This window comes from Pleurodeles waltl, chromosome 9, assembly GCF_031143425.1.
Source record: "Pleurodeles waltl isolate 20211129_DDA chromosome 9, aPleWal1.hap1.20221129, whole genome shotgun sequence".
NCBI classification, from domain to species: Eukaryota; Metazoa; Chordata; class Amphibia; order Caudata; family Salamandridae; genus Pleurodeles; species Pleurodeles waltl.
This window is the reverse complement of record NC_090448.1, coordinates 576,609,529-576,623,332: the sequence shown is the minus strand read 5'-3', so window position 1 is coordinate 576,623,332 and position 13,804 is coordinate 576,609,529. Positions and strand designations below refer to the sequence as shown.

Below are 13,804 nucleotides of genomic sequence, written 5' to 3'. Positions count from 1 at the left end.
GTAAGCCGGTTTGACTCACAACATCGGGTCGGTCCCTTTATGGAGCTTTTTACAAAAAAGTTCTCCAATCTTCTCCAAACTTCTGGACCTTGTTCCAGAAGGTCTTTGAAGGTTCTTTGGGAGTCCACAGCTCACTCTAAGGTTCCAGAGATGCTCCTTGAGGGTTAGGACTCCAACTCCCAGAATGTACCTTGCTCAAACATAAAAATGACCACTGGACAGTGGGCAGCTGGTCAGTTTCTTCAGGATTTGATGCAGGGGACTCTGGTTAGCTATTGTCTACCTGTAGCAAACAGGGAGTCCCTTCTTGAACAAGTTGAAGCCAGGCAAAGTACTTTTTGTGGTGAAGCCCAAGTGTGAAGCTGGTGCAGTCCTTCAGAGTATAGGGCCCAGTTGCTGGTCAGGGGTCCAGCAGGGCAGTCCTTCTTCTTCTTGTTTTGTTCCTGGTAGGGATCTGAGGTGTGGGTGCAGCCCTGCCATATATATCCTTGCTCCTGGGCGGAGCGCGGGGGGGCAACTGCCCAATCACAGGCAGGCCACCACCCTCTTGGATGACCACTTCCTTGGAAGTGTGCCAAAAATCAACCCCATGGAGCAACATTCTTTAAAAATCCAAAATGGCAGAATCTGTATTTTGGAAGTTAGATCTGCCTGAGTCCACCCACTTGTGTGTCTAAAATTCCCTAAAACACCCCTTTCCTGCCCTTTCCTAATCTAATCAAAGGGTAACCTGGTTGTCTGGGTGTGCAGGAAATGAGGAAGGTCCTGAGCTGCTCCAAATGTCCTTCCCTCTTTTGAAGACCAGTTTGACTGCTCTCCCTTATCCTGTTTCACCATCTGCTGAGGCAGATATGCTCTCCCAGGCACTTCTGTTGTCTTCAGCTCAGGCCACTTCACACATCACAAGGCAGCATGTCCAGCCTGCCAGAGGCGGGCCAATCAGAGAAGGGAACTACAGAGCTGAAGTTGGCACCTTTCAGGTAGAGTTTTAAAATTATTTCCTTGAACTAGTTATATTAAATTCAGCAATGGCAAGTTGTTGGATGTATTACAACAATCAGTTTAGTACCAAACTTGAAATATGTAGCTCCTTTTGAAACTTTATTAAAACAAAATCTCCCCATTTTAACCTGTGGAGCCTATTCACTATGAAGAGGGAAAAACACATTTGGCTATTTTTCCTCATCAGGGCTTATAAAACATCTTTTATAAGATCCTTGCTTATAGTTACACTGTACCCAACCCTGGGGGCACCTAGGTCACACCTTAGGGGTGACTTATATGTCAAAATCAGGTACTTTGGAATTAAATGTACTTTCAAAGTCTTACAGTCGAATTTGTAGGTAACTTTAATTTAAAAGCAGCAAGCTGCCAATTATAATTAGCCTAATTTGCATATCCACTTTACATAGAGCACTGGCACTGGGACTGATTAGCAGTACCCAGGGCACAGTCAAGAGTCGGTAACCACCAGTATCTGTCCAAAAAGTTTGGGGGTGACTAGTGCAAAAAGGAGGACTTTCCTACAGTGAGGCCGCCGGCTTGATGGCAGCCTCATTCCCTCAGGGTTGGTGGTTCAACTGTCACACCGCCAAAGTCCTAAAAGGGACCTTAATTGGGGACTTCCTTTCCACAGCCACTGGGCACTGGTTGGTACCATGGTCTTATAATCATAGGATAAAGGCACTTAACTCCATGTCAGTAGACTCTTTTTGCTTATAAGTCAGTCAACGTGCTCTAATGGGTTGAATCATTTATGAGTCACAATGGAGGGTGGCTTAAACATTGCCATTAATGATGCAGTGAATCTGGAAACCAAAACATTGCTAGGCCTATAAGAATATCCTGGAGGGGTTCCCTTGATATTCTTCTGTAATGTCGCATTCCATTTTAGTCTGTGAAGTAAGAAGTCAATCAACTGTGGGTTTCTAAATTTAATGACAAGACAGTCACCTTTCTCTAAGTCACATGGTGGGCTAGAGAATGAAGTCCAGGGCAACGGGCTTCCACTGCAGGGCTATCTAGAGCTCTGAACTGGGGTTTGGTCAGAGCTTCTTAACCCAGCCAAGCAGGGGAGAGCTCCCTCAGTCAGTGAGATCCCGTCTCCCACACTATGAGACATTACAGACCACAGAATAGAGCCAGGGACTGGGGGCTTCCACCCCAGGTTCAGCCATGGGTCAGACCTGGGAACCAATCAAAGCAATTTAAGCTAGCTAAACAGTGGAGATTTTCCTGGGTCTGCAGGACCCATCCTGGTGCTTTGAGACATGGGCGGACAGAGAATGGATCCCATGGTCGTGGGCTTCCAACACTGTTCGAGGTCTGATCTAGGACCCAGTTTGAACTGTATCGGCCACACTGTGACACAGTGGAATGTATAATGAAGCCCAGGGATGGGTGCTTCAATACTGGGGTGTAGGAGGCTGGCCTGGCTTGTAGTGGGTACCAAGGGGTACTTATACTCTGTACCAGGTCCAGTTATCCCTTATTAGTGTAGAAGAGGTGTTTCTAGCAGCTTAGGCTGATAGAAGGTAGCTATAGCAGAGCAGCTTAGGCTGAACTAGGAGACATGCAAAACTCCCACTATACCACTGGTGTCATATGCACAATATCATAAGAAAACACAATACACAGATATGAAGCCCAGGGACGGGTGCTTCAATACTGGGGTCACCCAGAGCTCTTACGCAGGGCCCAGTCACAGCATCTCCACCTGCCCAAGCAGGGGGGCCACTCCAAGACTACAGCACCCAGTTATATGTCTTTGGGGACATTTAAGGTCAGTGTGCAGACCCCTGGGCTCACCAGAGCACAACCCTGTCTTATGTTCTGTGTACAGCGAGAGACAGAGAGGGACATTTGAGAGGTTGTATTCAGCCTCCTGGACTCCTGACTGGGCTTGGAGTTTCAATTGAGCCCTCCCTGGCCCTTTCAGGCCTCCTCGTAATTCTGAATACTGTCACTTTAAGGAAATTATCTGGTTTTTAATTAATTTATTTATGTATTTATTTATTTATTCATTTATGTATTATGTTTATTTATATGTTTTAAGTCCAAAACATGCCGGTGTGGTTGGTATGACACATTTTGCATCACTAATGTAGGCACGGTAAATGTCCAGGTTTAATTTCACACACACCTAATTACAACTTTGAACAGCTCTAGTCTCTGCATCAGACTACAATGCAAATGTTAATTCCTTTTTACAATGGCTTTAAAATTCTATACTTCACTGTAACTGATCCCATGTGGTACTTGGTGGCCCTCAGTATTCAGTTCTGGAACCTTTGCTTATCACTCTTTAAACTACAACCCTACACAATATCATCTTGTTATTCAACTTCATCTTTATGCAGGTGACATACACAAATCGCCTACTGCCTCACAGCCACTTGTCACTGGATGGCTAGTTTCACTTACGCACATCTTAAACAAATCAGAAATTGTTCACTGTTCTTCAAAATGAGATTCCACAATTCTTGCAATTCCTGTTCTGCTTCCCCCTGACATTCTTATTCCCCACCCTTGAGACAAAAACATTGGTGTGTATTTCAACCCAGTAGTGGGCCGACTCTCAAAACAGTCTGAAAATAAAGGGCAGAGAGGGCCATCTCCTCTTGGATGTAAATGCCTTTTTAAAACTTTCCCAGGGTTATGCTTGGAAAGCTGCACACTTGGGGAAAATATTTTTACCCATGGAGAAACCCCTTCCTCTACTTCCTCGCCAAATATGAGGGTGATTCTTTTCTCATCCGACCTTGAAAAAGGATTTAAGCCATATTTTGGCTGCAATAAAAATCTTACAATTTCTAGGTTGGAAAGTGGAAAGAGACACGTTTGTGAATGCTCACAATCATACTTGCATGTGGATGTTCACACACCTTCTAGGCTAGCAATGCCCTGCAATGCTTTGGAACACAAAAGGTCTCACCCATTGTGTAGGCTTATGGATTCGACAAACTAAATACTTGTGTCGGAAATCTCCACACATACAAGTGGAGTTACACCTGCCAGTTATCTCTTTGCGAATTGCTTGCTGGTGTAAAACAATGAAATTCATCACAAGCTTCCATTGAGATTCAAATCTGCACCAACACACCCTTTTGTACAGCTGATACTCCACTGTGTTCAATCGTTCAGAGAAATTTGGATTTCTTGTCAGTACTCATTCCTCCCAAGGTACAAATTACACATTTTGCGATAATAATCCTTAATAATCTTCCTAAGCAAACTTCAATGTCCTATTATCCTCATTATGGTCTGGTTACCTTCCAAAAAGGAACAATTTGCAAGCTAGTAGTTCTCTTGTTTTAAAGCAATAAGTGCCAGATGTATGAAGCCTTTTACACATCGCAAACGGCCCCTCGGACTGTTGATAACAGGTAAAATGCTTTTTGGCATGTACCAACCTTATTTTGCGAGTCGGTAACCTAATACCAACTCGCGAAAAAGGGTTTTGTGACTCGCTATCAGGAAGGAGCATGCTAAGATTGTCCCTTCTTTGTAACGAGTTGCACTGCTATGTAGGAGTGTTTTGCGACTGGGAATGCCACTGTAAGAGGCTGGCCTGGTTTGTAGTGGGTACCACAGGTACTTACACCTTATACCAGGTCCAGTTATCGCTTATCAGTGAAAGGTAGTCAGTGTGTAGAAGCCAGGCTGTCTAGAGGTAGCTGTAGGCAGAGCAGCCAAGGCTGAACTAGGAGACATGCAAAGCTCTTGGAATACCACTGTAGTCCCACAGTACTCACACAGATGAAATACAATAATCAGTGTTACCAAAAATAAAGGTACTTTATTTTAGTGACACAATGGCAAATACATAATAGGCTATACTCCCTGAGGAGGTAAGTAGTATACAAAAAATATACACTAGTCACCAAAATCAGGTAAGTAAACAGTCATAAAGTATTGCAAATAGTGAAAATCACAATAGGTTGCAATGGGCCTAGGGGGAACACAAACCATATACTAAAATAGTGGAATGCGAATGACAGTTTCCCACCTATTCAAGTGAAGGGTGTAGAGGGGCGCTGGGAGTGTAAGAAAACACCAATTGTGTTTTCTTACACTCCCAGTAAGAAAACACAATTGTGAGCCTGCGCTCAATGTTTTATTTCTCTACTATCCATCCATAAATGTCACCAACTTATGCTTTAAAATGGTCGCAACTAATTATTACAAACTCACGTTTGCACTCCTAGGGTCTACAATTATACTCTCAGACATGGATGAGAATATTGTTGACATGCACACTAAGCTGTCTAATCTGTCTAATCTGTCTAATGTTAACTGTATTTTTAATTAACAACTATTATGCATCTAACACAAAGCTACAGAAATCTACCTGAACTGTATGACCTGATACTGTCTCGATGAACAGAATTTCCTGTTCCTTATTTCTGCGCTATACATGAACTGCCACTAGAGGATACGTTATATATTAGGCCAGTTTGGTTTAATGCATAGTAAAATTGGCAAATAATAAATGCACTGGAGGTATTTTTGACTACCAAACATTCTATTGATAAACGATGGTCTAATAAGACAGGTTTTTGTACCAATTTGTGCATGCAAGTACCGCATTATTAATTTTTAGTATTGGAGCTTAACCGCCATGGCTATCCTGATGATAAATGTCAATGCTAAAATCTGACACAATATCAGTCCTACCTAGACTCCTACTAAACATTGCTATTAGAACAGGCAGAATTGTATTTGAGCCTGTTTTACCACCAACAAATATGGTTAAGCATCCCAAGTGAAAATGCAAATATTTTTCGTACTCCTGCATTCATATTGTATAACCACACTGATCGTCAATCTGCTTTCAATATTATATGATGTTTTGTATAGTGACGGCATTTTAAAATGGGGAAACTATTTTTCTGTGAACAGAAAAGTTGCAAGAGGAGATAGATGTTGTGATTGGCCGGAACCGCTGCCCAAATATTGAGGACAGAAAAAACATGCCCTACATGGAAGCAGTAATCCATGAAATTCAACGATATAGTGACCTGCTCCCAATGGGTGTCATCCATTCAGTGATAAAAGACACACAGTTCAGAGGATTCACTATTCCAAAGGTACATTTATTTGTATGTTAGCTTGATCCAGTGCTGCTACTATGCGCTTTTAAAGTTTGTCGTTCTGCCAAACATCAGGTTTAATAGAGGTTTTGATTCTTACACACAAGTTTTGGACACATTTTTTATTTGGATCAGTAGGCCTTTGAGGTGTGGTTATTTGCCACAAAGCGACTACTGCAGGAATGGCAGAGTTTCTTTGGAAAAAATGGTTGGTACTGGCATCCTACTTGCCCCATATAGATTCACATAGATGCTGCTCAATTATTCTCCTCTGACTCCACACCTTTGTATCATGCCCCCTTAACTTTATCATAGAATTATGCAAATAAAAATGGTGTTGGACGATCCACCCTTAATGTTGTAATTTCTGTCTGTATATTGGTCGCAAAAGAGGTGTTCCCTATAGTGGTCCCCAAAGCATTCCATCATCACCAATGAAATCTCCCGCCCCCTCAATATTTTGTAATAGAACACCGAGGAGTGCAGAAGGGACATCCAACTTTTATTTTGCTGATGCTCCTGTACTGTTCTCCTCTAATTTGAACCCTATGTTTTCATAATACTTTCTTTGTTTCTTGTGTTGTAATTTTATTTTTATTGGTGAAACAAGACTGTATACAGATACACAATGTAGTCTGTCGTGGATCAATACATAAAAAGAACAGAACATAAAAGACTATCAATTGAGTTTTAAACAGTGAAGGCAGAGGGTAATGGTGAGGATGATCCACTTTACAAGTGTGCAACTGTCGGCGGGGGACAAGTCACTGCAGGGCCACTGGGGTCTTGGTACAGGATGGATGCATGTTAACCTAGGTATTGTATGGTCCCGTTCCCTGAACCATTTCCAGGGTCGTGCCCAGCAGCCATTGGTCGCCGAGGGCAATAAACTCACCATCGGTCGATCCGAGCACCATACTGCAATGGGGAAAAGGATGGGAGGTGAGTATGCGGTAGTGAGGTCTGGGTAGGGAGGGGCACAGGGAGGTGCATTATCCGATAGGTCTTGGGACTGTGGGACGTTATTCTATGGCTGCTGGACTGTGTGTCCATACCATGGTATAGTAGTGGGGGCTGCGAAAGCAAGGATGTGGGAAACACCATATGCCTATGTGAGGGGGCAGTGTGGTGGGCTCAGAGGTAAGGCTAGGCACCAGTGCATGATTGGATAAGGTAGGATGGGTTAACTAAGGGGTAAAGTAAAGTTAAGGATGGATGAGTGACGACGGACAGGGTACAGTATAGTAAAATAAAACGAGGAGGAGGGGTGTGTAGGGGAGAAGGAGGTAAGGCAAAATAGGGTGGGAGAGGATGAGATAGGTTTACAACGAAAGAGGAAGAAGGAGGAAGGGGAGCACCCAGCATCCAGTGCATTCCGAAAGGGCTTGGAGGTGGGAGGAAGGCAGGCCGGAGGAGGGGAGGTGAGTGGGTGGAAGAGGGGAGAGCAGAGACCAGATGGGGGAGGCTGTGAGGATTCCTGCCTAGGGTGAGGAGGTGGCGATAGTTATTTAGAGTTAGAGTGGTTGGACGAGGAGTATGCCACGAGTCTTCTGTGAGAAAGGGTGCCCATGTCTGCTTATACTGGGTAGTTTGGTCTTGCATTTGGTAGATAACGCGTTCATGCGTGTCGGTCCGGATCATTGCCACCATCCACTCTTCTGGCGTGGGGAGAGGCAGGGGACCCCCAGAGGTGGAGGATACAGATATTGGCCACCGACCGGGCCGTATGTAGTAAGTGACATTGCGGCCGGGTAAGCTCAGGGGTATCTCTCCCATTGTGTGAGAGCATGGAGGGAGAAGAGAGCAGAGTCCAGAGTGTCATGGAAGTGCTAAGGGTGGAGCCTACAACCTCCCAGAAGATCCGGATCAACGGGCTTTCGCATAGGACGTGGATCAAATCACATTGGGTCTCCGGATAGCGCCAGCAGTTGCCGTGGGGTAAAAGACCCATTCTGTGCAATTTCACCGGGGTCCAGTACCAATCGTGAATCACTTTAAAAAGCCAAAACTTCAGGTGTGCTTCTCAGACACCTCTCTCAAGGGCCTCTAATATATCCATCCAGTACTCAGTTGTAGGAAAGTACCCTCCTTTTGGCATGTTATCACCAATTTCTGCCTGATGTCAGTGTATTTTGACTGTGTCACTGGGATCCTGCAATCCAGGACCCCAGTGCTTATAGTGCAAATTGGCATACTGGTCACCCCTTATAAGTCCCTAGTATATGGTACTTAGGTACCCAGGGCATTGGGGCTCCAGGGGATCCCTATTGGCTGCAGCATTACTTTTGCCACTCATTGGGAGCCCATCTAAAGACGTCAGCAGAACTGCCATTGCAGCCTGCGTGAAATGGTGCATGCACCCTTTCACAGCCATTTTCACTGCACCAGGTCACTTATAACTCACCTATATGTCAGGCCTTCAAACCCTTAAGGCTGGGTGCAAAGTACCTGTGTGTGAGGACACCCCTGCACTAGCAGAGGTGCCCCACATCGTCCAGGAGCATTTTCCTGGATATTCCAAGACGGCTGAAGACACAGTGGAGGAGCTCTGGGCACCACCCCTGGGGTGGTGGTGGACAGGGGACTGGTCACTCCCCTTTCCTTTGTCCAGTTTCGCGCCAGAGCAGGGACTGGGGGTCCCTGAACCAGTTTAGACTGGTTTATGCAAGGAGGGCACCATCTGTGCCCTTCAAAGCATTTCCAGAGGCTGGGGGAGGCTACCCCTCCCCAGCCTGTAACACCTATTTCCAAAGGGAGAGGGTGTACCACCCTCCTTCCAAAGGAAATGCCTTGTTCTGCCTTCCTAGGACCGAGCTGCTCAGACCCCAGTAGGGCAGACCCCTGTCTGTGAGGTGGCAGCAGCTGTAGCTGTAGTGCAAGCCTCAGAGAGCTGGTTTGACAGTACTGGGGGTCCATGGTGGGGCCCCCAGGATGCATGGAATTGACTCCCCAATACCAGATTTGGAATGGGGGGACAATTCCATGATCTTAGACACCTTAAATGGCAACATTTGGAGTTACCATTGTAAAGCTACATATAGGTATTGACCTATATGTAGTGCACACATGTAATGGTGTCTGCGCACTCACAAAGTCCCAGGAATTGGCCCTGAACTATGTGGGGGCACCGTTGCTAGTGCAAGGGTGCCCTCACACTTAGTAACTTTGCACCTAGCCTTCAGTAAATGAAGGTTAGAGATATAGGTGACTTATTAGTTACTAAAGTGCAGTGAAAAGGGCTGTGAAATAGTGTGTGCACTATTTCACACAGGCTGCATTGGTAGTCCTGTAAAAGGGTTTGTCTGAGCAAAATAAATGCTGCAGTCCATAAGGATCTCCTGGAACCCCAATGCCCTGGGTACCTAGGCACCATATACTAGGGACTTATAAGGGGGATCCATTGTGCCAATTGGAATTGGTAAATTAAGTCACTAAACTATAGTGACTAATGTAGAAGTAGAGAGAGCATAAGCACTGAAGTTCTGGTTAGCAGAACTTCAGTGACACAGTTAGGCACTACTGACAACACACACATAGGCCACAAACTATGAGCACTTGGGTCCTGGCTTGCAGGATCCCAGTGAGACAGGCAAAACACACTGACACACACTCACAAACAGACCAAAAGTGGGAGTAACCATGCTAGAAAGAGGCTACTTTCTCACAATACCTACTGGCAGTCGCCAGTAGGTAGTTATAGCTAGAAAAAGCATTTTTTCACTTGCCTATATCTTTGGCATCGTTTGAGGAATCTTCATCAAATTCTACAGAAGTGATCCTGAAAATCTTGTCATACATGGGCAATGTCAGGGTGATCCCTCAAGCAGGGGCCGAGAAAAAGTGGGATTAAAAAAAGTGCATTTCCCATTTTAATTCCCATAAGAGTTTTTACCACAGCCGGAACCACTGCACAGAATTAAGCCAAATTAAGCAGAAAGGTAGCTTTCAGTACACAGATCATGCTTTTTGCTATTTGGTGTAAATCTGTTCAGTCGTTTAAGAGAAAGTAAAGGAAAACCAAATTTGTATATCTATAGGCGTGAAGGCTTCTCAAATCCTACCCATCTTGTCTTTGCTTCCAACACTTCAACCAAGAAGTTAGAATAAGCAGTCGAGAGTTTAGGACATTTTTTGGCAATCTGTGCTTAAAGGTTAATTTACGGTCCTCACAATCAGTCCTTCCTGTATTGTTTCTTAAATATATTGTAGGATGTCCTGAAGTAGTGTTCTCTCCATGATGGAAAATAATGGCAGTACAACTAAAAGTGCACCCAGAAATATAAATTTGGCTAGTACTGAGATCAATAATTAAAGTATCAATTTTGATATTTTCTGAATTTCTTCTTTTTATTATTAGGACTAAATATTTGTTTACCAAAGTTAACCAAAGTGCTAACACAACCTTTGATGCACTGTTTGAACAAATGGACATAAAATAGAGTACACAGCTTGATATTTAAAAAATTTAAATGATATAGATTTATAATCAAGAAGAGGAAGGTATACAAATCTTTCTAATTCTTCTGTGACTGTTGACAAGAATTAATCTTATACTTTTGTGTATGTTTATGATTGCATTCTATTTTCAAATGGATTTAAGAGTAGTTTCTTTACGAGTGTGAAGTCTCAGCACATAAAAAGATAGGTCTTTTTATGTGCGGAGACTTCACATTTGTAAAAATACTACTCTTAAATCCCTTTGTGAATAGCAAACAATTGTAAACTTACACAAAAGTGTAAGTTTACCTTTCTGAATCAGGCCCTCCTTGTTTGTGAACATTTCCTTTGCTTTAATATGTATTTTAGGTTTAGACACAACTGGATATTCTCCAAGAGAAGCAGTATATATTATTTGCAAATTATTGTATTCATGTATACAAGAAGTGTCTATATTAGTTTTTGTGTAATCGAGGCCTTTGATATATAGGGGGTCATTCCGGCCCCGGGGGGCGGCGGGCGCCGCCCGCCGGGCGGAAATCGCCCAAACACCGCACCGCGGTCAAATGACCGCGGCGGTGATCACAACTTTCCCGCTGGGCCGGCGGGCGATCTCAAGCAGATCGCCCGACGGTCCAGCGGGAAAGCCCCAGCAAAGATGAAGCCGGCTCCGAATGGAGCCGGCGGATTTGCTGGGGTGTGACGGGTGCAGTGGCACCCGTCGCGATTTTCAGTGTCTGCAAAGCAGACACTGAAAATCTTAATGGGGCCCTGTTAGGGGGCCCCTGCAGTGCCCATGCTAGTGGCATGGGCACTGCAGGGGCCCCCAGGGGCCCCACGACACCCGTTCCCGCCAGCCTTACACCACCAGGAACAGGCTGGCGGAAAGGGGGTCGGAATCCCCATGGCGGCGCTGCATGCAGCGCCACCATGGAGGATTCCCTGGGGCAGGGGAAAATTACCGCCGCGGTCAGAATTGCCCCAGAAGCACCGCCAGCCTGTTGGCGGTGCTTCCTCTGCCCTCTGCCCTGGCGGTTACAAACCGCCAGGGTCAGAATGAGGGCCATAGTCCTTTTAATGTTTCACATGAGTTAAAGCAATATATTCCATACCCTCTTTCAAAAGAGTAGAACCAATATTGATGCTTAATCCAAGCTTAAACCTTGGGAGCTATGTATTGTTACTGCATAAGACAAACATAGAGGAAATTGTTTTCTCCTAATATATGTCTTTAATAAGTAAATATCTTGCATTTGCTCAGGAAATTTGTTTAGGTTCATTACATTGTTAAATTTAACAATAAGAAATTCAATGTATTTATTAATATTATATTTAACATGATGCCGTATATGCCTTATTGCTCCTTTCAGAAGTCCATATTCAACTTCCAAATTTAAAAACAAAATTGTACTATACTTTTTACAAACACATAAGTCTTTCTCTAATCAGGCAGACTGTGACACAGATTTTTTCATCCTGACTATATTGTAGATAATCATTTAGTTATTGGAATATTTTCTCAGTGAGTGTCAAAGCAATCTTTACATGGTAGATGTATATATTTTTTAATTTTCCATAGATTACTTTTCCATATTTAAATTAGAGCACTCTTTTATGGTTGGCATCAAACTAACAATGGGTAGTGTCTTCAAAAGAAGATAAAACATAACTTCTACTAGATATCGTTCTGGTTTTAAGCATATTCTTGCCTATTTGGTTATAATTCCTAGCCTAATATCTTTTAATATTTTGCCATGTTCCTCATCATTTACTTGCCTCATTTTTGTGTGAGTTCACTATATGAGAAATGTAGCCAAATAATAATATTACCTATACTTCCTAAGGAAGTTTTACTTTCCTTTTTTGATAGTGTTTTAAAAATTGGCTCCCCTTTTACAGGAGCAAGTTTAAACGGATCCCCAAAACTATAACACGTTTTCCTCCAAGCAGACTATCATATTTCTGTCTTACGTAAGTGAAGAAAAGCCATTTTTAAGATAGCAATTATACTAATCTCATCTATAATCAAAATGTGTATTTTTGAAGAACTCAACAAACAGAGGTATCACAATTTAATTTCAAATATTCTATTATGTTAACATGTTCCACTAGTACCAGTAGTAGGTGGTGTAATGTAATCCATTTCATATTATGTGTAGGTTAATCCAGTTAGAGGTGTAACAACACATGATAAGTTGGTATTAGAAACTTTCTGAATGTAAGCAGTTATAACATTTATGAGGAAACTTTTACCTCTACCAGCCTTGCCTGATATATATTGTGAAAGAGGCTTAAAACTTGAACATATACATAAACCATGTTCATGTTGAAAGTAATAATCTACAGTTGTTCGAATATGTTGAAATATTTTAAGTTGTTTAGTATTTAATTTTGATATAAAGTCATCTACGTTCTCGCCATCTCTCTGCATTTCGCCATTAGCAATTTCTACTTCACCCATAGTGAAAGTATCTTCATTAGCAATTTATGAGTGTCATAGTGTGACTGCAGGTGTAATATTTGAAGAGTTATTGGTACTTGCATTCTTGCATAGTATTTCAGATTATATTCTTCCCCAAGAAATTACTTGGTTCAAGATTTCATTATAAATCTTGAACTCTGGTATAGTAATGTGGGTTTTGTATGCATAAAACGCTTTTTAATATGATAGTGATATTTCAAGCAATACTTCATCTTTTTGTCATGGTTTAAAAAGCTGTAAAAGTGCCACAAAAGTACATTTATTTTTTAGCACTATTGTCATATGTAGGCTTTCAGAGCTTAATTAGTTTAGGTTTGGAATGACATATTAATCAGTCGTCCACTCCATCAAAATAACATTTTCCAAGTGTTAGCATCCTTAACATCATAATTTCCGTAGGAATAAAATTGAACTACTTCATACGGTGCTAAACGTTGGTGTAGTATGTGTTCAACAGATTCATTTCTGAAATGTTTTTCCTCCCTGGCTTAAAGAAAGCAACATATCCAATTTCTGGCAAACTTTTCAAAAACTCTACTTCAGGAGCATGCTAATCCTAAAATAGGCCACATAATGGCACAAGACTTTGCATGTAAACTTGAGGAGATAAAACGGTCACATGCCTCATAGATAGCATTTGAAGGCTAAATCCATGTAGCCTTCTAGTTAAAGATTGTTCAGCAGATCTCTCTTCCCATAATTAAATCATATAATTTTTTTAGCTTTAGGAGGTGACATAACAAAAAAAAAAGAAATTGTATGCCCGTTTTGGTATTCCACATATGTAGTATTA

At 42.6% G+C, this 13,804-nt stretch overlaps 1 protein-coding gene across 1 annotated transcript in view; it reads left to right on the top strand.

The window, feature by feature from the left end:
- The window catches only part of LOC138259682 (cytochrome P450 2G1-like), an 855,404-nt gene that overhangs the window by 738,263 nt on the left and 103,337 nt on the right, over positions 1-13,804 (top strand). Inside the window, exon 7 of the mRNA XM_069207565.1 lies at positions 5,902-6,089. Coding sequence (XP_069063666.1) covers positions 5,902-6,089 — 188 coding nt within the window. The remainder of the gene's footprint in view (positions 1-5,901; positions 6,090-13,804) is intronic.